A 20,049-nucleotide genomic window follows, 5' to 3' on the forward strand; every position below is an offset into this window, starting at 1 on the left:
GCTATTGCTATTAACAATTGTATTGTAATTTTCACTTTGTTCGTTTTTTCTTGAAACCCTATTTTGAAATCAATAAAACGTATTTCTTAACACCAGCCAATCTTGTAGAAAACTTATTAATATCTTGTTGTGATCAGCGCCGAGGGTTTCAACGGGCTATTAATATTATATGAAAGTTGAAACTTTAGCGCAGCTTAGGTACACAACAAATATTCCGGTTTTTTGGTTGTAAGTGGAGAGGGATTTATAATTTCCGCAGTTTAACTCAAGATTTTCTTCACCTGTTTAATTTGTATTAAATTTGTATTTTATTGGTTGGTTTAGTGGGTTAAGGTGAACACTACTTGGAGTTCGTTTTGCTTGAACATGGTTTCAATGTGTTATTTCAAGCAACAAATATTAATTTCAAATAAAGGAAGAGTAATCTTTTATAAAAACATCAAATACTATTTTTATATTTTGAAAATTATACTTTTAAGTATCATTTAATATTTTAAATTAATTTCTAATATTTTCTAGTCATTATTAATGTTTGAAAATTAAATTGTTATATTAATTTATGGAAATAGGGTATAAAAATTCCCATACTATACTTTTACCTACCTGTTGACAAGCAACGTATTGTTAAATACTCAAGAACCCATTCCGATTCACGTACCGTTTTATGCTATTTATGTTCGTTGACCTTTTTAGTTTTAAACTTAATTTGGAAAAATTCCAAGAAAAGAAAGTCGTGAAAGCTAGCCACTCTTGTGGAGAATTGATTGATAAATCGGATAAATGTATAGTTTTAGCGCGGAGACTCCTAACTAGCTAGTAATATTAAATAGAACATAAAAAACTCAAGAACGAGGAAAATAATTGAAGATTTACGGTATACTTACAGTATATTTTGAAAATGCAAGGGTATGTTTAGGTATATTTCCGAGGGTCTGTCGGTGTATTTGATCGATAATTCAGCGGTCACACTGGTGCAGAGGCAACAAAAATTAATTTTAATAAATAATTTTAGTTTAAATAATAATAATGGTGAATCGGGTTTGATTCGCGGTGATTCGCCAGATTAACTAGGCTTTTTTTATTTAGTTTAATCATTTGTGTAAAAACAGTTCCGAGTGAATTACGCCCTGAGGTCGCGTGGAACCAGCACCAGAGAAGAGCAAAGCGCTTCGGCTTCCCGCAAATGCGGTGAGCAGCCCAATAAAAAAAATGTAAATTGTGCAGCCAAACAAGCAAGTGAAATTAAAAAAGCAATATAGAAACTAGTGCCTGTTATTATCCCGGCCCTGTGCCATTCAGTGAGCGGGCGAAACCGTCATTGTCGCCCCACCATCCGCTGAGCCCTGCGATGGCCTCCCTACATTCCAGTTGGCGTTTTGGCAAGAGAAGCAAACTACAATTACGCATTAAAGGTAATGTAACAAATGTTAATTTAACATTAAGCATAACCCTAACATAAGCACGACCATTGGACGTAGCATGCCATAACATTTTGATATCAATTGCGATTGCTGCGCGTAAAATCTGAACCAACCAGGCAGGCAGAAGCAGCAGCAGCTGTTGCTATTGTGGTTCCCTTGGTGATTTGTTGTTCGCTTGGTTGTGGCCTAGTGCTTATTCAATAAATGGTGGATGCATTCCGATTGCAGACCGCCACTCTAACATTTGTTTGCATATGTAGATGTTAAGTCAGCAACCTTCTATCCATAACATACAGTGTTCGGTGCACCACATACCAGCCCCCACACAGACCCCTTTGCAACAGTCAATGTTAATGTTAAGTCAATTGCGCATAACGGTTACCATATTTCAACAGAACTGAACAGAACAGCATTCTTATTAGCAGCCACAGCAGCCTCATTCTTGCACATTCTTCCAGAAGTTGTTACCCTTCTGCCTTTTGTGTACGGTGCGGTACGTACTCGCTTGCACATATGTATAGTAGTATATTTATGTATTTTTATTTTGGTTATTGTTAATGTTGTTGTTGCTGCCATTTGACCAAATTCTTTTGCTACATGTTGGCCGTCTATTAATAGAGACGGTCGCCAGCAGCATAGAGAGAGCCATACAAACGATGACGCAGCACTAGCAGCGGTAATAGCAGCAGCAGCGGAACGCATTAAATGCTCGGTTTCTTCCATTCATCAGCACTATATCCCCCCACTCTATTCCCGTGTCTCTCTTTCTCACTATATCCATCATACAAGTACAGTTAGCTGTAACGACAACGAAGGCTAGAGCTTCTGATGTGTCGAAACTTTTGATACCCTGCAAATAGATTAGAGGACCATCTGAGTTATTTGGTTCGACTTTGTTATGATTCTCGACCATTTATGGTATATAAGAGTAATGCTCCCTTTTATAAGATAAATTGATGCCGCAAATTTAATGGAAATGCTGATCGGTAATATAAGTAATATGGTAAATGATTTTCTCCCTGCGTGGCATGAAAAACAATTGACATGAATGCTGTCTGAATGTAGGGTATTAGTAGCAGCACCAGCAGCGTAACTGTGCTATGACGCTGTCTCCGCTGTCATTTCACGTGCACAGAGACGCAGCAGCCAGCGCCAGCGGTGACGCCAAAGCAGAGCTGATTAGTTTCGCTCGTGGATCAATTTCACTCGTCGATCTTCTTCGCTTTCCAATGCATTTCGTGTGTGTGTGTGTGCTCGTTTTACACAGAAACACAGAGAAAAATAGGCGGATATGTGTGTATGCGTATTTATTGTGTGTCTGTATGACGAGAGAGAGAGAGATAGAAACTGAAATTAAACTTAAAACTAATTTAAAAAAAAACAAAAATATGCAGCCAACACATTTTATGGTTTACATTCTGACCAATTATTTTATTTTGCAGTTTCGCAAGATCCAGAGGATTTCTATCGACTGGACCCCACACGATCGGCAGCGGAGAATGCCTTTGACATATATTCGATGCTCTGCCGGGAGGAGACCCGTGACACTAAGCGCCTGTTCCTGCTCAATGCTCTGGCCTCGCTCTGCCTGGCCGCCCGCAAGGGATCGCATCACAGCAATCTGCGCTTTAGCACAGAGGAGCTACTCTACTGGTACTATTGTCAATCCTTCCCCCTCACTAGATTTTAAATATACTCCTGAATCCTGATTTTTGTATCTCCTCTTAGCCTTAGTGCATCGCTGGTGCACACATTCACACAAGTGAGGGCGGCGGCATTGCGCACCATTCGCTATGCTTTGAGCACGCCCAAGGATATTAAGGCCTTCAACTCCCTCCAGCTGCAGCATTTGTTGTGTCGCTCCATTGACCTGATGCTGAAGAACGACGATGAGCGAGTGCAAGCCCTCAAGCTAGTGCGCAAGATGCTGGCCATTGCCCCCGAGGACATCAGTCCGGTGGTAGTCCGATGCCTCGTCTCGTTGGCGGACAGTGGTATCGAGGAGAACGACAATCTGCTGCGTGCCTGTCTGGCGACCCTGGCCGAAATTGCTGTCCTCAATCCCGCCCTGCTCATAGTCTGCGGTGGCGTCACCTCCATTACCCGCAATGTACTCGAGTGCCACAATCCCCGTATCGCAGAGAGCCTATGTGGCGTTCTGCTCTACCTACTCGAGTGGCCGCAAACGCGGAACATGTGCGGAGTGCGCCTCGATTGTCTAGCAGCGCCATACTGTGACTTCACCTACAGACTGGGTATCATGGACAAGAACAAGTGAGAGCGAGAACTGCAGAAAGAATCTCTCCAAAACTTAAATTCTCTGTTCTCCTTTCCAGAGATGCACGCGAGCTTCGTTACACCAGCTGCCGGCTGGCATTGCTCTCCGTGCTGCGCAGCTGGACGGGCACCCTCGAATTCTGTGATCCAAGCAAACCCTCAGGCCTAAAAGCAATAGTCGACGCTTTATATTTAAATCAGATTGAAGTCAGAGTGAGTGCCACCTCCTCCTCATGTTTGTTGGTTCCTCCCTCTTATATTGAAATCTTCCTGCCATGCATATAGAAAGCAATATTGGATTTGCTGTACGAGCTATTGTCGCTGCCGCAACCCGCCTGGACGGATGACTATGCGGTGGCACTGCAGGCAGTGGATCCCTCGGACTTTCAGGACTCGTGGCTGCTCAGCAACGGCTTCGTTTCCGCTGAGGGACGTTCGATACTGCCAAGCCTGGCTGCCCGAGCACCAAATGTAGTTGAACAGCATTTGGCCCTGCTTCTGTACTGCTTCCTGGAGACGGGCCTCCTGAATGCGCTCGTTGAGGTGGCCGTTGCCAGCGATCAGTTCGTTTCGGTGCGGGCCACCGTCCTCATTGGCAAGATACTTCAGCTGATGCACACACACCTGCCGCCGGACATTTGCTGCACCAGTCCGGCCCTGCCCACGCTCATTGGCCATGCTACGCAGGGGAATCAACAGGCCAATGCAGCTGTGGCGGCGCTGCAGAACTACCAGAAGATGCTGCGCCAGAGGCCGGCATCTTGCAGTCTATTTCTGGACAGTATTATTCAAGGAGGAGCCCTCATTCAGACGCGACTCTTTCGGCGCCACCTCAACGTGCAGGAGCAGCATGGCCCCGCCCTACAGCTACAGGATACGGCTGCGGCGGCGGGCTCCTCAGTGCCGCTATCGGGATATTTTCATGCCACCCTGGATCGTCAGCGTCTCGATTCGGTATCCTCCAGCGATGAGTCGCAATCGCAATCCTCGTCAAATTCCTTACGTTCCAGCTTTCGATTAAAACGGAAATTCATGCCGCAGGCTCTCTTTGATAATTTTCGAGCCCTAAATCGCCTGCTCACCGGCTCCCGTGTGCTAACCCAAACGGATGCGAATCTATGGGATTGGGATGTCATTACCACAATACTCAGAGTAAGTTCAAAAATGATATTCATCATTTTTAATACACATACAATAATTTCTTCGTGCTCTTTCTATGATTTATTTTCCAGTCAAATTGCACACGAAAGCTGGACTTTACGCTTGGCAAGTTCCTCAAGCGTTTGGTGGACTTTTACAAGCCAAGCAATAATCGATTCTCACATCAGGATCTGGTGCCAGGGCACAGCATGCCAGCGTTTGTCAGTGCTGGTCTGGATTTAATAGATGTACTTGTGGGCAGCAGACAGGTGAGTCTCCCCTGCCAATCTCTCCCCATAAAAGAAAAGCATTGTCCATTCTGAATCTATTTTTTATTGCAGCTGGAATGTATGCGCTATATCACCGACTACTTTTCGGACATTAGCCAGCATCTGCTGGCTGTTACTACATCGAATCGTGCCCACGATTGTCTGTTCAGTCCGCAGCACATGAACAATACCATGTGCCAGCAGTATTTCCTTTACATAGGACGAATGTGCCGCACACGCAAAGGCATTGAAGTGCTCAAGAATACAACTGTCTTTGAATAGTGAGTATAGAAAGCACTCGTTCCCCCCACACTTCTGTCATTTGTATATTTGTATGCTTTTCCAGTTTGATCACTTTGGTGCGTGTCACGGATCATGTGTGCTACGTGAAGCTCATTGTCTCCGGGCTCAATTATAGCTTCGAGAAGCTGCCCAGACAGGTGCTGGAGAAGGCTCTGACTTCGGCGAAGACGCGCAGCGGTCGACTGTATGCCACCCAGTTTATGGCCGTGCTGCTGCGTGCCCGCCTGCCGCACTTTGAGGTGTGGGGAATTCCGCTGATTATACACCAAACAAAGGATGCGGACCGCAGTGTGGTCCTGGCTGCAATGGAGGTGCTGGAGGAGGCCTGCCATGACAAGTACTACCTAGAGGAGATTGTCAGCCTGTGGCCGAATCTAACGCTGCGCGGTGACGTGGGTCGCCTGCTAATGTCACGATACTACTCGCTGTCGCGCGGCCTTAATAGCAGCCTGGCCCGCATCGAAGATGAGATCAAATACTGGCGAAATGGCTACAACAAGCGATATGTGCTCCTTGTCGAGGCCGACACCCACTCCAGCCTCACGTTGCACATACGCAATGAGGATGGCTATTATTCGCGACGCAACTGCAACCAGCGGCCCCAGACAGTGCCCCCGAATATTGCCCCCCATCTATACGGGCAAATGGTGCAGACCAGCCAGGGCATGACGGCGCTGAGTAAATACGGGGATCTGCCGCAGCTGCTCGATCTACTGACTCGCGCCAAATGCACTGACGATGCAGAGTGTCTGGAACTAAAGGCGGCTGTCTGGGCGCTCTCCCATGCCTCCACACATGCGAATGGAATTGAATATTTTGTGGAACAAAATGCCAGGTTAGGGTCTTGGATCTTGGTCCACTGAGTGCCCCTTAATCTCTCAATACTAATCGAATCTCTTTCTTTTCGCAGACTCTATGAGAAGCTGATTGTTTTGGTGACCAAATGCGAGGTATATTCTGTAAGGGCCACCTGTTTCAGTGCCTTGGGACTAATAGCAGGCACCCAAGCGGGCGCCAATATACTCTTTAAGCTGAGTAAGTGTTGCAGATTCTTTGGTAGTGTCGTTGCAGAGTCGTGAATTGAATCTATTTACAGATTGGTTGAGTGTGCGGCATGATAGGAACACCATGTGGCCTGTGCACCAGCCAGAGGATTGGATGTCAAATCAGTATACACCGGTGCGACATTTCTACGAAGATGCTCCGCCCTATAATTTCACAGTGCTGGAGGATCAGATAGATGGCTCCTACTACACGGGCTCCTACTACTGGAATCTTCTGATCGATCAGACAGAGCCCATGGTAGGAGTCGGCACGGGGCCAGCCACTGTCGTGGGCAACAATCAAGATCCAAATTCAACGGCCACCACAACCACCATGGATGATGGTCATTCACTGGCTCTGCATGTCAATCGAACGCTGCCTGGGTCGGGGGCGGCGGCCAAGTCAAAGACCCTGCCGGAGGGCAGCAATCTGCGTCAGGGCAAGCATCAGCGATCGCTCTCCGAATCAAAGACAACAGATGTGATTAGCCTACTGGGCGGAGGAGGAGGAGGAGGTGGAGGCGTCACTGCCGGTGGTGGTGGTCTCTATCCCATTCCCTACCAACAGCAGCAGCACCGCATACGTTACAACTCCTGCACTGACTCAAACACTTCGGGTGTGAGCAGCTGCGAATCGGTTACGGGACGAACGGCCGCAGCTGCCGCTGCTGCGGCGGCCAATATGAGCGAATTGCAACAATTTCCGCTGAGTCCTATACCCAGTATGTCCAATCTGCTGGAGAGCGATGAGCTGATGCGTCGCCATACGCTAGCCACCAGCCAGAGTAGGACGGGGAACACGACCCTCAGTCCGATGGCCATGAAGGGGTATGCCCAACTAAGGGTTCTGCGCGCCCACAGCCGTCCCGTCTTGGAGTCAGCAGCGGAGTTGCATGACTTTATACACAAGCATGACTGGAGCTATCCAAAGCCCAGGCTGAGCAAGGTGCGGCGTCGCCTCTCTACGGGGGAGCTGAATGTCCTGCTGCCCACGCTGAATGCTCCCAAATTTCTGCCACAGAATGATATGCAGGGGCCGTGCTATACGGGAATTTGCCTGCCCAAGAATGTGCTGGATCTGTTCCCCACGCGAAATCTCAGTCGAACGTATGTGTCGCGCGACATACAGGATCAGGACTTAATGGGCATTAACCTTCTGCTCAGCCAGCGGCTGCAGTTCCTCAACGATTCGCTGAACAACGAGGGCGGCGATGAATCCTCTGTCATATCATCGCTCTCGGACGTATCCTCAGCGAGCCGCCGCCAGCCACGGCAGTGGCAGCAGGGTGCCAAGCATGCGCGCAGCCAGTGCCTCCATTGTGCCCGGTCACCGCGACAGCAGCGTCAGGATAGCGCTGGTAGCCAGAGCAATGGTGCCAGTGCATGTGGTGGTGTGACTCTGGCCCCCTGTGAGCTGTACAGCAGTGCAGCGGCGGCCCTGGTGGCGGCTGGTATCCAGGCCGGTCCAGTGCTGGGCAAGAAGAGCAACAGCAGCAGTGGCGGTGGCGTTGGCTCTGCCAGGGTGCCGCTGGGAACAGACATTAGCTTTCATTCGCCGGAGAGCATGCTGAGTGAGGATAGCCTGCCGGACAGGCTGACAGCCTCCATTCTGTATAATGTGCAGCGTCTGGCCAATCCGGTCAGTGCCAAGCAATCGAAGATGGCTCTGCTGGAGCTCAAGCAAAAGCATCCGCATGCCTTTCAGGTGGGATTTCACATGGAATACAAAACATTTTCAGAATCGCTAAACTTTTTGTATCTTTCAGGACATTTGCCTGTATTCAGAATCCTGCAAGACGTTGGGCAGAAGCAGCTATCGGATGAGTGCGCGTCGTTTTCTGCAGGAGCTCTTCCTGGACCTCAACTTTGATGCATTCTATGTGGAGCCCCAGCTGATTATTGGCACCCGCAAGCTGCCCGCCGAGGAGAAAGCCGAGCCAACGCCACCATCGGCCATGCTGCTGGCCCACAAGACGCAGATGAAGCCCAAGCCAGCGGCCCAGCTGGCGAGCGTTTACGAGACGAGCTGGGAGAATCTGCTGATGGATCAGTCGCCGCGTATGGTGCTCACAAAGTCACCCACCACTGCCACAGGCCAGCAGGCAAACCAGCAGCAGATGATGGCCCACCGTCAGCTGCACATCGACGACGACACCGAGGACACACTGGGTGACAGCGAAGACGAAGAGGAGGAAGACGAGGACGAAGAAGATGAAGATCCTGGAGAGGATGTCTGCGATGGTAGTGGTGCTGGGACCCAGGCCAGCTCAGTGACCACTGCCCACACAGCCCTGCCCTGCCATGGGAACAGTAATCGGAGTAGCGTCTGCACGATCAGCCAGCAGCCGCCGCCGCAGCCGTCTGCAGCCACTGGTGGAGGGGGTACAGGTGTGGCTGCAATGAATCTAAGGAATGACAATCGCCAGTATACGCGCGGGCGCTTTTACACGTTGGAGCTGGACCTCAGCTGCACCAAGAACAAGTTCCCCATCAAGGATCGTAGCCAGACAACGCCACCAAAGACATCGCCCACGCCAGTGCCCCAGCTAAAACGTCAGATAAGTGCAGATGCAGAGCCAGATGTAGATGCGGATGCTGGCGTTGTATCGCCAGTGCTGGTGACCACAGGCTGCTCTTCTTCGTCCACGCTGGACTACTCCACGGTGACCAAGAGCCTGGCAGCATCCATGACAAAGCCCGTGGGAAGCCTGTATTGCGAGAAGCGACTGCAAACCTCAAAATCAGAGGCGGTGCTCGATGCCAGAGCTGGAGCTGCAATCGGCACGGGTGGGGGCGAGTCGTCGGGGGCAGGCGGCAGCAGCAATGGCAACATCAAATGGACATCCAAGCGGGCCACATCCTAGAGAGAGGCAGCAGCCAGAATAAGAGACTCAAAACGAAATCCCAGACGACGAATCCGGATGTTTGTAATATATCAAATCAAAGAGGAACTTGTAGGCATACGAAATAGGAAATAATATATTATGAATAGGCATATAGCATAGGGCACCACTCCTAACACTAGCAGCGTAAGATAATTTCTTGTAGTTTTAGTAACTGTCATTGGAAATCTATGATTTACGATCTACGATTATGCATCTAGGGTATATTTCTATCGAAATTCTGTTTGGCCTTAAGCAGACACGACATGCAGACAGACAGACAGATAAACGCCCACAGACACACATGGAGAAAATCCCAAAAAATATCATATAATTTTCTAACAAACAAACATTATTATTATATACATAAATATGTAGGAAACACAAACACACACACAACAACAAATGCAAACAAAAGCTCGATGAATACCTAAATGCAAACCACAAAAAAACAAAAACCAACCACAAACCACCGCAATTTAATTAATCAATTGTACTTAAAAACAAAAACACAATTCTATATCTAGAAGAAAAAATATCGAGCGATGCACGGATCCGATCCGATCCGATCCTATCACACCATAGAATGAGAGGAGAACCCTCCTGCAAATCAACAATTTATCATACAACAAAACGAACATTGTGAACCGATCACAAGACAATTAAAACCAAATTAAAAAATGATTACAATTCAAACCCAAAAACAAATACAAAGAAAAAATTGGTTTTTACATTTTTAAAATATAATCACATTTAGATCCCTGTAGGATACATTACGGAGAACATTTGTACATTTGTATTAGCACTCACATGCTCACTCACGGATGCCCAAAAGATAAATCTCTGAGAACAGGATCTAGAATTCCTGTGCGGGACATGGCTGTTCCACTCCTTTTGTTGGTTTTCCCCACGCTAATTTTGATTGAGAAAGGAGCTTAAACAAATAGATAGAAATAAAACAAATTGGATGGGTTATCCCGAAGTCGAAGAATGTGCAAATAAGCTTTACAATGGGACGATTATCACGATTATAAAAAATAGGAATATATGGGATGTTGGGTTTGATTAATATCAAAGATTATAATTATAGAAGAAAATTCTACAGATTGAGAAGAAACATCTCGCCCTAGGCTCTGCTTTATGGGACTCTCTCCTCTCTCATTAACTGCGTTAATAGTTAATACTTTTTTGTGTTCGATTAGATTTAAAGGCAGGAAAGTGAATGCCCAGTTAATAGATCCGAAAACTCCTATTACCATCTGTGCTGCATTTGTTTAGGTGTTATAGCTGAACCCTCGGGAGATGCACCCCAAAGTTTTAGATTTTTTGTTGCTCCTTTCTTTTGATTGAAATTTGCTAAGCATTTTATTAGTTTTAGGAATGTATTTGTTGGAGGAGAGGAGTCATGCATGCATTGGAAGTAAACTCTTGAATTTTTATAAATATTATGGTACATGGCATATACATATGCATACATATATAAATATTTATATATATACGAATACTCGTATGACCAATGTCCTGGTATTGATTTGGGTATGCGTGGAGAAGACTCTGTAGGAATTTCATGGTAAGCTCTATTTGTTCTTTCTATAAATGTATATAGTATATAGGATATATGTTTAGGGGCATACCAAAGGTTAGGTGTTTGAGTACATATATAGTCAGTGCATGGGTTTTATTTTGTTTTCGATGAGTTTGAGTTTGAGTTTTGAGTAGAGAGGAACCATTATCGTTGAATTTGTCTCCTGATAAAGCTACCAATAATTGAGCAATAATCTCGGCGCTCCTGCGAGATCTGTCTGTGTGTGTGTGTATATGTATATCATCTAAATAGCTATATCCGTATATGGTGGTTGTTTGTATATATATATATATATATACTAGATAAGTACAATTTATATGTATCAAAAATGCATTCAACAATATCAGTCCGTTGCCACATGTGGTGGCAACAAGAAGTTGCCTGTTCCCTCCGCTATATCCAGTGTTGAGGTGGAACAGGAACCGTCGCTCCTATGCCCAGGCAAAATTAATGCCCGTCAGTTGATAAAACTTATTGTTAAATGGCCTGTAGAATTCGCGCAGCCTCTCGATGGCACTGGGATCGATATGCGGATGATTGCGACCCTTCGTCTTGCCCAGGCAGTGGGGCGTGGAACGTGCCTCGGACTTGAATAGGCACGGAAAACCCTTGGTGGCATTGAAGTAAAAATGCTTCTCGGTGACCACACGCTTTAATCCGAGAAAGTCCTGCACGCGTCCGATCTCGTAGGCGGGATCCATGATCAGACGCTCGCCGCTGATGAAGAGCAGCTGGGAGAGAGGAAAGTAGAGGAGCCAGCGCTCCAGGTAGCGCGAGTACACACCAATCTTGACGGGCCCCCAGTTGGTGTCCACCACCGAGTAGCTGCCATTGACAAAGGCCAGCTGCTCGAACCGCTTCATGTCCGCCTTCTTGCTGGCCGCCTGGGTGTAGTCCGAGATGGCACGCGTCACCGGATCTCGCACCACAATCAGCAGTCTGTCGGGGAGGGGGGGGAGGATAAGAGAGAGCGAGAGCCACATATGGCACGAGGCAGATAACTCACTTGGTGGCCGTGTTCATATGATAGACCCGCTGGGGCACCTCCTTCGTCACAAAATAGCTCGGAGTCTTCTCCATGGTGATCTGACCCTCGATGGTGTACGGCATGTGGTGGCGGTACCAGCGCAGGCCACGCTGATAGTGCCTATCGAAGAAGTGCACCTCGGAGCCGGCCGCCCGCACATCCGGATGCAGTCGAATGAACTCCAGCAGTGCTCGCGTTCCGCTCTTCTTCACGCCAATGATGAGCGTGTCGGGCAGGTGGCGGGACGGACGCAAGCCCGGCTGCCGCAGCAGCTGATACTTGGGCGAGCCATCCGAACCGCTGGCAATCCCCACAGCGGCTGGGACATTGCTGGTGCTGCCAGTGCCAGTAGACCCAGTGGTGTTGGCCGATGGAGTAGCAGCGGGTGTGGCGGAATCGTTGCTGCTGCTGCTACTTTCGTTGCGGGGCGTCGACGTCAGTGACAGCAGGTTGCGTAAGTTGCTCTGTGGGTGGGCGGGCAATGGTTGGAAAAGATTTAAGAGGAGTGGTGAGGGGGGACCGGGACGGGGACGGGGATGGACTCTCACCTGCTGAAGGCTGCGACTGATGCTGGCCAGCAGGCAGGCATTGAAGCTGTAGGAGAAGTACAACAGCGTCAAGCAAAGCACCAGAGCAATGGCCAGGCTGCGGCTACTCAGGCTCAGGCTGGTGCCCCAAATGCTCATCACAAACATGACACTGCCGTCCCGTATCTAGTCGTTCTCGTCCGCAGCTACCGTTCCATGGCCAGCGGGCGCCCAGCCGAGCAGGAAGCACAATGTCTACAGCATTTCTCACCTACCGATTTGAAGTTTGAGCGGATGGTGGGGGCAGGGTCTGTGGTTCAATGGCAGTAGCTGTGGTTCTCTCAGCGTCTCACTTGCAAGTGCAGTGTGCCTGCCGCTCTCACTGTAGGTTTGTTGTTGTCTTCGGCAGCAAAATTCCGGAAGTGAATGCCGGGGATAAGGCCGTGCCAAGACATTGGGGTGCCGTGCCCGTGTGCTCCCAAAGCTACAAGGAAAACGCGGAGCGTCGGCCGCACTCGCAATGTGTGGGCAGGGGGCATGGACGAGTGGGTGGTCGGTGCCCGGGTAGAGAGCACAAGCGCAGAAACAGAAACGCAACGAAGCACACAGATTGAGAGAGAGCGAGAAAGTACTCTCTCTCGCGCTTAAGCTCGTCCTTGCAGCAATTGCGCTTTTTTGGTGCTCTCTTTTCTTAGCTAATGACGTCACAAACACGAGTAGAATAATTTCGCAATAATTTTCGTCGTTGAAATGAAATGATTTAAGCGTTTACAAATTATTTAATCAACTCATCTGCTATATTTATCAATTTATAGGATACAAATATATGTTCTTTAAGAAACTCTTAAAGCAGCAAAAATCGCATTTGTACATTGGTATGATAAATGTATTATAGTTAGAAATGTTGATATGATCTATCGTTCCAATGGCCCATGCCTGTATAGCATATAGTCGTCCAATTCTGATTAATACATTCGATATTTGATATATTGAAGCTTCTGTTTTTATCTATTCTCCCAATATACTGTGAAGATAAATGCACCCACAGTACACACAAAAAGCTCTATCTATATCCCAATAAAACATAAAGATCAAAATAATGATCAGAAGGACCAGTAAACAGGAATGAATCTTTATGGGTTCCGGTACATTCATCTGCAATCTCTGCAACAGAACGAGTTAATAAGGAGCAAATTGTATTCTATTACATCCCTAATGTTATACTCGATAGTATAGTGCATATTTTTTTTTTTTTGTTTGAGTTTTTATGTTACCGCTCTACCCTTGGGTAGAGGGGGATTATTTGGCCGCCCGCCTTTGCAAGGTGGAAATCGCCACCTCGAGATATGTAACTTGTTACAGTTTTACTCATGTACTACCGACCCTGTGATTAGAAAAGGTGAGGTCAAGAACAGAGAATTGGGAAGGGTTCCTGGAAAACGTTGGAGATCCGTCGTTAAGACAGATTTTATCTGTCTGCCTCACGAGTAGCATTCTCGATGCTGCGACCCTTGCGGTCACTGGAAGGGTTTCCCCAGTTGGAAGACTTGGCGTTGAAATCTCCTCCTACGACTGAAGGGTAGTCTAGGGACTCCGCAAGCTCGAACACCTTTTTAATGCCCGATTTGAATTGGGAAAGTGTATGCGCTGAAAATGTTGAGGTTGTTTTTGGTTTAGTTTCAGGGTCTTAATACCTACGATCTCCAGATCACAGTCTATTTTCAGAATGCTAAATCTAATTTTCTTTCTAATATAGATTCCTACTCCGCCGTAGCCGTCTTCTCTGGGCTTGCCGATGAAGTTGTAATCTAAGATACTCCAGTCCGCATTATTTACAACCCAGATCTCCGAAAGGATTGCAATGTCTATTTCGTTGTTTATTAGAAACATATTGAGGAGCTGTTTGTTGTTGTTGTAAGTCAGACTTTGAATGTTTAGTTGTAGAATCTTCATTGTTTTTTGTTAGAGTATCCCGCTTCCACCCCTTGCACAATTTGCAAAACCTGGGTCGAGTTCAGCATTGGAGGAGTCATACACATACTCCAAGATCTGTTGGAAAAACTTCTTCACCAATTCCCCCTTGGAAATGTTCCACCAATGGGTTCCACCAGGAACGCTGTAAGCATGGATCCCAGTGCGTTAAGCTTTTCCTGGGCCACAGATGAGACCCCGGACGTTGTTCTCACGAATTTTTCACTTAACTGAGGGCTATCTGCGTTGATAGAGTTCCTCCATTCTGCCATGTTGGCAGCTGCCTTAGCTTGAAGCATTGGCTAAACTGGACGAAAGGTTTTACTGCTACCTGGGTGTATAGGAACTTGATTTCCTTGGGCAGCTGCTCCCCTCTAAACCATAGTTTGACCCTGCCGGTGGGTACCCTATCCCCCGAGGTTCTGTCTGTTCTGGAAATCCGTTGTATTCCCTCTATGGGGACGTCCGAGATGATCAGCTCCGAGAGCTGCTCCTCCGAGTGGTGGCCAGGGATCCCAAAGATTAGACCCGCCCTTTGCACAAAGTGCCGCAAAATCCGGGGAGAGTACCCGTGGGCGGCGAAGGCACTGTTTTCCACAAGTTTGTTTGCACCGTCAGCCGACCTACATAAAATCTTGCACCTGCCATAGCCTACCCTCGCGACCTCCTCTATACCGCCAAGTCCCAGTTTTATCAAAAGTTCGGATAGCTCGAACTGGTTAATTGCGATCCTGGAATTATTATCGCTTAGTTTATCTATATACACTACAAAAGGGCCTTTGTGGCCCTCGTAGTATTTGTTGTTGACGTTTTTGTTGTTGTTGTTTTTGTTGTTGTTGTTGTTAGTTGTCGTTGTTGATCTTGTACTCACGGACGTCTGACAAACATCCACATCCGCTTTCCCTTTCTCACTTGTAATTGTTTTGGTAGTTTTGTTTTTCGTCTCTTTCTCTTTCAAGGTGGTTTTTAACGTCGTAGCTGTTGTTTTTCCCGCCCGGTCTCCTTCCCTCTTTTTTCGCGTCTCCACTAGGATCCTTGATCCTGTGGCCTTCTCCGTGCCCATCCTGGTCCTTCCTATGCCAGCCATGGTTCCGGATTACGCTGCACTAGCTTCCGTGTTACTGGCTTTGCTGGGCCGCCATTGCCGAGAGGCAAGGTTATCCGGTAAAAATGCGGATCTACTGCCACTTTTGTCCCGCCGTCTTTATCAGGATGTGGGGTAACCACGGGTGATCGGGTTTTTGCTTATTATAAGCGAGTTTAGGCTCTATTTCACGAAATAAGCTAATTTTCTACTTTCCGCGGTAAAAACGAGATACTCGCCTCACCAGTGTTGAACCTTGTTGTGCGTATTTAATATTTCTCTTAGTTGAGTGAGAGCGAGTTTGTTCGATACCCCATATGATCGAAATGATAATATGTGCAGCTTACACAATGTGCATATCTCTGTTAATAAAAACATACATACATATGTACATAGATGCACAGAAATGTCTAGGAATGCAAGATTGCAGGTGCTATCTACCCTGTTCTCACGACAGCAGCGCTCTCTCTCACTCTCTCTCTCTCTTTACTCTAAAGTAAACAAACTATTAGCACTGCCTCCTCGAGTCTCCAACTCACCCACAATACACTTCGTAAATGTGCATATGTATGTACATAGAAAATAATCAATTTTCAAAAGCTTTATCGGCAGGCTTTCGATTGCCCTATCAGGTGATTTAGTACCCTATAAATTTACATATGTACGTCCATATGTATGAATGAGTGGCTATACTTAAACCCGCGTACAGTAAACCCTACAGAATAGGATACGACACCCTACCTCCATGCGCCTTGCAAATGAGGATGAGTAATGGCACACGTTTCTTAACACTGGCTGGCACCGTTATTTTGTGGTCAATTTTTGATGATTGACAAAAAGAAAATTTAAATGCCATCCACGAAAGGTTTGACAGTAAATCTTTGACCATAAACTGTGCAATATATGTACATATTGAATATGTACATATGTACACCGGAAATTTCAGGCCTAACTGAAAAGTAAATCCACAACGCAGCTACAAAGCGGCTTATCTGTTTATCTGGCCAAAGAGGCAACTACTCCAATGCGACATTAGTCACTCCACAAAACATACATATATACATATGTACATCCATCAGGCCGGCTGCTCGCTCGGCCAATTGGCTTATCTTATCATTGTCTCGTTGCCATCGTCGTCGTCGCCTTTGCCGTCGCAGTTCAATTTGTAGCCTCTTTGGACTTGCGGCAGCGTCTGTTTGGCCATAATTGAGGGCATCTCCACAGTCCAGACCAAAATGCTTTAAGCTCCTCTCTCGTCTCTTCGCCTGGGTCGTTTCGATTGAAATTGTTCGTCAAACATGGCACACGTTTGGGGGAAACTGCTGCTGAAGTTCTTTAAATACGCGCCCAGTTTTGTGGGTGAGTGCGAGTCCCGCCTCTCTCCCGCAGGGGAGGGTAGGTGGTACATACATATGTACATACGTACATAGATCGTCCATCCTTAATTATATACAACTTTTTCTTTAGTTTGCTTGAGCTTCCTGCCATGTGGCTTGATCTTCGGCTATACGATCTGCTCACTGGTGGCCGAGCGCAACCTGCAGGCTGGCCTCATCAACTATGGTCCTATGATCTTGGGCGCCTGCTGGGCCCTGGGCGCGGCCCTCACAATGCTGACCATTAAGTACGTGAAGAAGTGCATTGTTTACTGGCAGGCGTGGCTGCTACTGGCCGCTGGCATTTTAAATCTGGTGGCCAGTTGCTTCTACTTTGCTGATGGTTTTGGTAAGGGGAAATCCTCATCGGCACTGAAACCGCATCAAAAATGTCTTTCCAACTCTAACTTGCAGACCATGTGGGCGCCTACATAGCGTACTTGGCGCACAGCATGACCTTCATAGCAGGCTACAGCTTTCTGCATACCATCAGCTCGAAGAGCAGCCGCTCCCTCGTGATGTCCGCCTCCTGCAGCTGCTATCTGATGGGCATTGCCACGGCCGTGAGCCTGATTGGATCCGCATACAGCCGAAATCTAAAGGCGTTTGCAGGACAAACCGCCACCACTGAGCAGCTGATCGACGGAATTTATTTGAATTTTGCTGGCACGTATCTGAGCATTGCCGCTGCCACGCTTGCAATCCTAGTGGGCATCAAGGTGCTGCACTTTGTGGGCACCGTCGACCTGGTGAACAGCATGGACAACGATCTGAGGATCGCCAACGGGAATGGCAGCATCTTTGAGCCGCGCTCAGACGTTATCAAGCGGCTGCAGTTCTTCTATGTGACGAAGAACCAGCAATGGAACGTAATGCTGCTGCTTCTTTTCACCGAGGCCATACAGTATGCGCTGTTTGTGTATTTCATCTATTGGTTTGCCCTGAATCCGGCCATCAGGTTGACCCAGCTGAGCGACATCGATGCCATGTTCTGGGTGATTTTTGGCGGCAGCTGCCTGTCCCTCATCTGTCTGTTCTTCATCTCGGTGAAGGTGAACTTTGTAACCTCTCAGGTGACGCTGGTTTTCTTCACACTCCTGGCCATGATCATCTGCAGCTCCACCGAGTCTAGATGGTCCCTCTGGGTACTGCTCGTCCTCTTTGGTATGTCCTATTCCAGTCTACAGATCGCCCTGCTGGAGGTAACCCATTTGAGGTTCACAGAGTGCGTCATCTGCTTGTCGTATGTCCTCAAATTGATATGCACCAGCATTGTGTACTATTATTTTGTGGCCGATGCTAAGAACTCGTATTTCTATGCCACCGACAAGAGCACCCTGATGGCCCAGGGATTTGTTTTTATGATCATCAGCTCCCTGCTGGCCCTGGTCGTGGGCATGAAGGTGCCACGAACACATCGCACCAAACTGCTGGACATCCAATACGAAGTCTATGGCATCATATTCATGAAGCATCAAATCGAGCAGCTCAATGTGCGATGGCTAAACGATGGCACCATACCCACAATCAGCCAATAATGTGTTCAATCAGCATCCTACATTTGTACGCTTAAGTACTCAGTATTTAAAGAAAATGCAGAAAACAAAACAAAAGACGAACCAACACTTCGTATTCTCTGAGGCAAACACAGCCAGGCTGAGCAATTAAGAGGGTCTTGGGCAATAGTTTGTTTGTTTTATGTGTCAAGTGTTTATAATATATATTTTTTTACTACCTAAAACTAGCGTTTAATGGAGATAATCTGTACGGCAGCGGTGTGATCGCGACAAAAGTGACTCACGCAGGCCGACACATTCGCACAGGGCGTCACCTTGTACTCGCGGTTGGCTGTAAAAATAAGTTACATTTTAGCTATGCACATAGACAGAGGTGGGGCGAAAAACTCACTTAACTGCTCCATGAACTTGTGCAGCGTGTCTACATTGCGCACGGTGCTGGCTAGCAGCATTTCCAAGCAATTGCCACGACTCGTGAACAAATGATCGAGGGCATCCAGAAGGGCATCGAACTGCGAATCATCATAGATGACATCCGCAGCGAGTACGAGATCCGTTTTGGCGTATTGCTGCCAGGGAAAGTCTTGTACCTCATCCCAGCGCAGCTGTTCGCACTGGGGTGTGGCTTCCTTGGGCGTCTTTGGGAAATTCAAGGCCACATTATCGCGCATCAGCTGCACACAGGAGGCACTGCCATCGGTGAGAAGGATTTGGCCAGCATCGAAGCCCAGTTCTGGCAGTTTGAGGAGTATTCCTATCAGACCGGTGCCAGCGCCCAGCTCCACAATATTCTTGCCCTTCACCACATCGCTGTGCTGCATGAGATAGTCGGCCAGGGCCAGGGCAGCCTCCCAAGTGCAGAGGCCGGTGGTGCCCTCGTTCACAAAGCTAATGGACTCACGCAGCGTGATATGGGCATCTGGCTGCAGTAGTAGGTAGTGCTTGTATGCAAAGTCCTTGTCTTGTTGTTCGCACTTCTGCGAAGTGAGGCTGCTGAATAGGTCGTCGTGCAGCTCCTCGTGATCCTTAAGCAGCTGCATCAGTCGCTTTACGAATGCCTCCTGGTAGCTGGCACGCACCGGATATCGCTCATTGAGTGGATGGCCACAGGTGGCTGCAATGAGTGCCTTTTGCTCATCCCAGTCCATGGGTAGTTTTACCGACTGCGCGTGTTTACAAACTGTTGTTAAATATGCAACAGGTGTTGGTGCTGCGTTCACAGCTAGATACGTACCGACCAGGACATTTTATTGACTGGATAACAGCAGAGGAATTGCTGCTGCATTTTGCTAAACTTTTCGGTCATTTTTTTACTCTATGAATAATGATACCTTCTTAGTCGAATTTAATTTCAAAAAAATAAATGCTGAATTGACGGGAAAAGGTGAAACATGTGCTATCGATGTAATGTTTTATCGATACTTAGCCCAATATCGACTGCGGTTTTATTTTAGCCTACGTTAGCAAAAGTTAGCTAAATGATTACTGTCCAAACTGCGTGGAACAAGTGAGTTTCTTGTAACATATTGTGGTTTTAATGCAATAAGTGAATCACATTTAAATGCCAGCCCTGCCAGACTGTGGTTCATTACCATCGATAGTTTTGTAAGACAAAATTTGAGCGCCG

The 20,049-nt window shown here is 47.3% G+C and overlaps 4 protein-coding genes across 4 annotated transcripts; 2 read left to right on the top strand and 2 right to left on the bottom strand.

The window, feature by feature from the left end:
• The first annotated feature begins 965 nt into the window (after positions 1-965).
• LOC117590447 (rapamycin-insensitive companion of mTOR) lies at positions 966-9,701 on the top strand. Its single transcript, XM_034283067.1, has 11 exons — positions 966-1,412; positions 2,864-3,074; positions 3,150-3,695; positions 3,758-3,911; positions 3,984-4,850; positions 4,931-5,107; positions 5,180-5,388; positions 5,454-6,245; positions 6,321-6,445; positions 6,507-8,158; positions 8,220-9,701. The coding sequence occupies exons 1-11, from the start codon at positions 1,349-1,351 to the stop codon at positions 9,315-9,317; spliced, it is 5,895 nt and encodes a 1,964-aa protein (XP_034138958.1). The 5' UTR covers positions 966-1,348; the 3' UTR covers positions 9,318-9,701.
• A 1,345-nt stretch (positions 9,702-11,046) lies between these two features.
• On the bottom strand, positions 11,047-12,936 carry LOC117590222 (heparan sulfate glucosamine 3-O-sulfotransferase 6). The gene is made up of 3 exons (XM_034282689.1): positions 12,496-12,936; positions 11,927-12,411; positions 11,047-11,859 (listed from the first exon to the last, which is right to left on the bottom strand). The coding sequence occupies exons 1-3, from the start codon at positions 12,640-12,642 to the stop codon at positions 11,352-11,354; spliced, it is 1,140 nt and encodes a 379-aa protein (XP_034138580.1). The 5' UTR covers positions 12,643-12,936; the 3' UTR covers positions 11,047-11,351.
• A 3,645-nt stretch (positions 12,937-16,581) lies between these two features.
• LOC117590339 lies at positions 16,582-18,508 on the top strand. The gene is made up of 3 exons (XM_034282837.1): positions 16,582-16,888; positions 16,997-17,254; positions 17,320-18,508. Exons 1-3 carry the CDS (start codon positions 16,828-16,830, stop codon positions 18,441-18,443), a joined length of 1,443 nt encoding a protein of 480 aa, XP_034138728.1. The 5' UTR covers positions 16,582-16,827; the 3' UTR covers positions 18,444-18,508.
• A 90-nt stretch (positions 18,509-18,598) lies between these two features.
• On the bottom strand, positions 18,599-19,816 carry LOC117590341 (protein-lysine N-methyltransferase EFM3). Its single transcript, XM_034282840.1, has 3 exons — positions 19,657-19,816; positions 18,814-19,585; positions 18,599-18,753 (listed from the first exon to the last, which is right to left on the bottom strand). Exons 1-3 carry the CDS (start codon positions 19,726-19,728, stop codon positions 18,647-18,649), a joined length of 951 nt encoding a protein of 316 aa, XP_034138731.1. The 5' UTR covers positions 19,729-19,816; the 3' UTR covers positions 18,599-18,646.
• Positions 19,817-20,049: the final 233 nt, after the last annotated feature.

The sequence above is a fragment of the Drosophila guanche genome, unplaced genomic scaffold (assembly GCF_900245975.1).
Source record: "Drosophila guanche unplaced genomic scaffold, DGUA_6, whole genome shotgun sequence".
NCBI lineage: Eukaryota > Metazoa > Arthropoda > Insecta > Diptera > Drosophilidae > Drosophila > Drosophila guanche.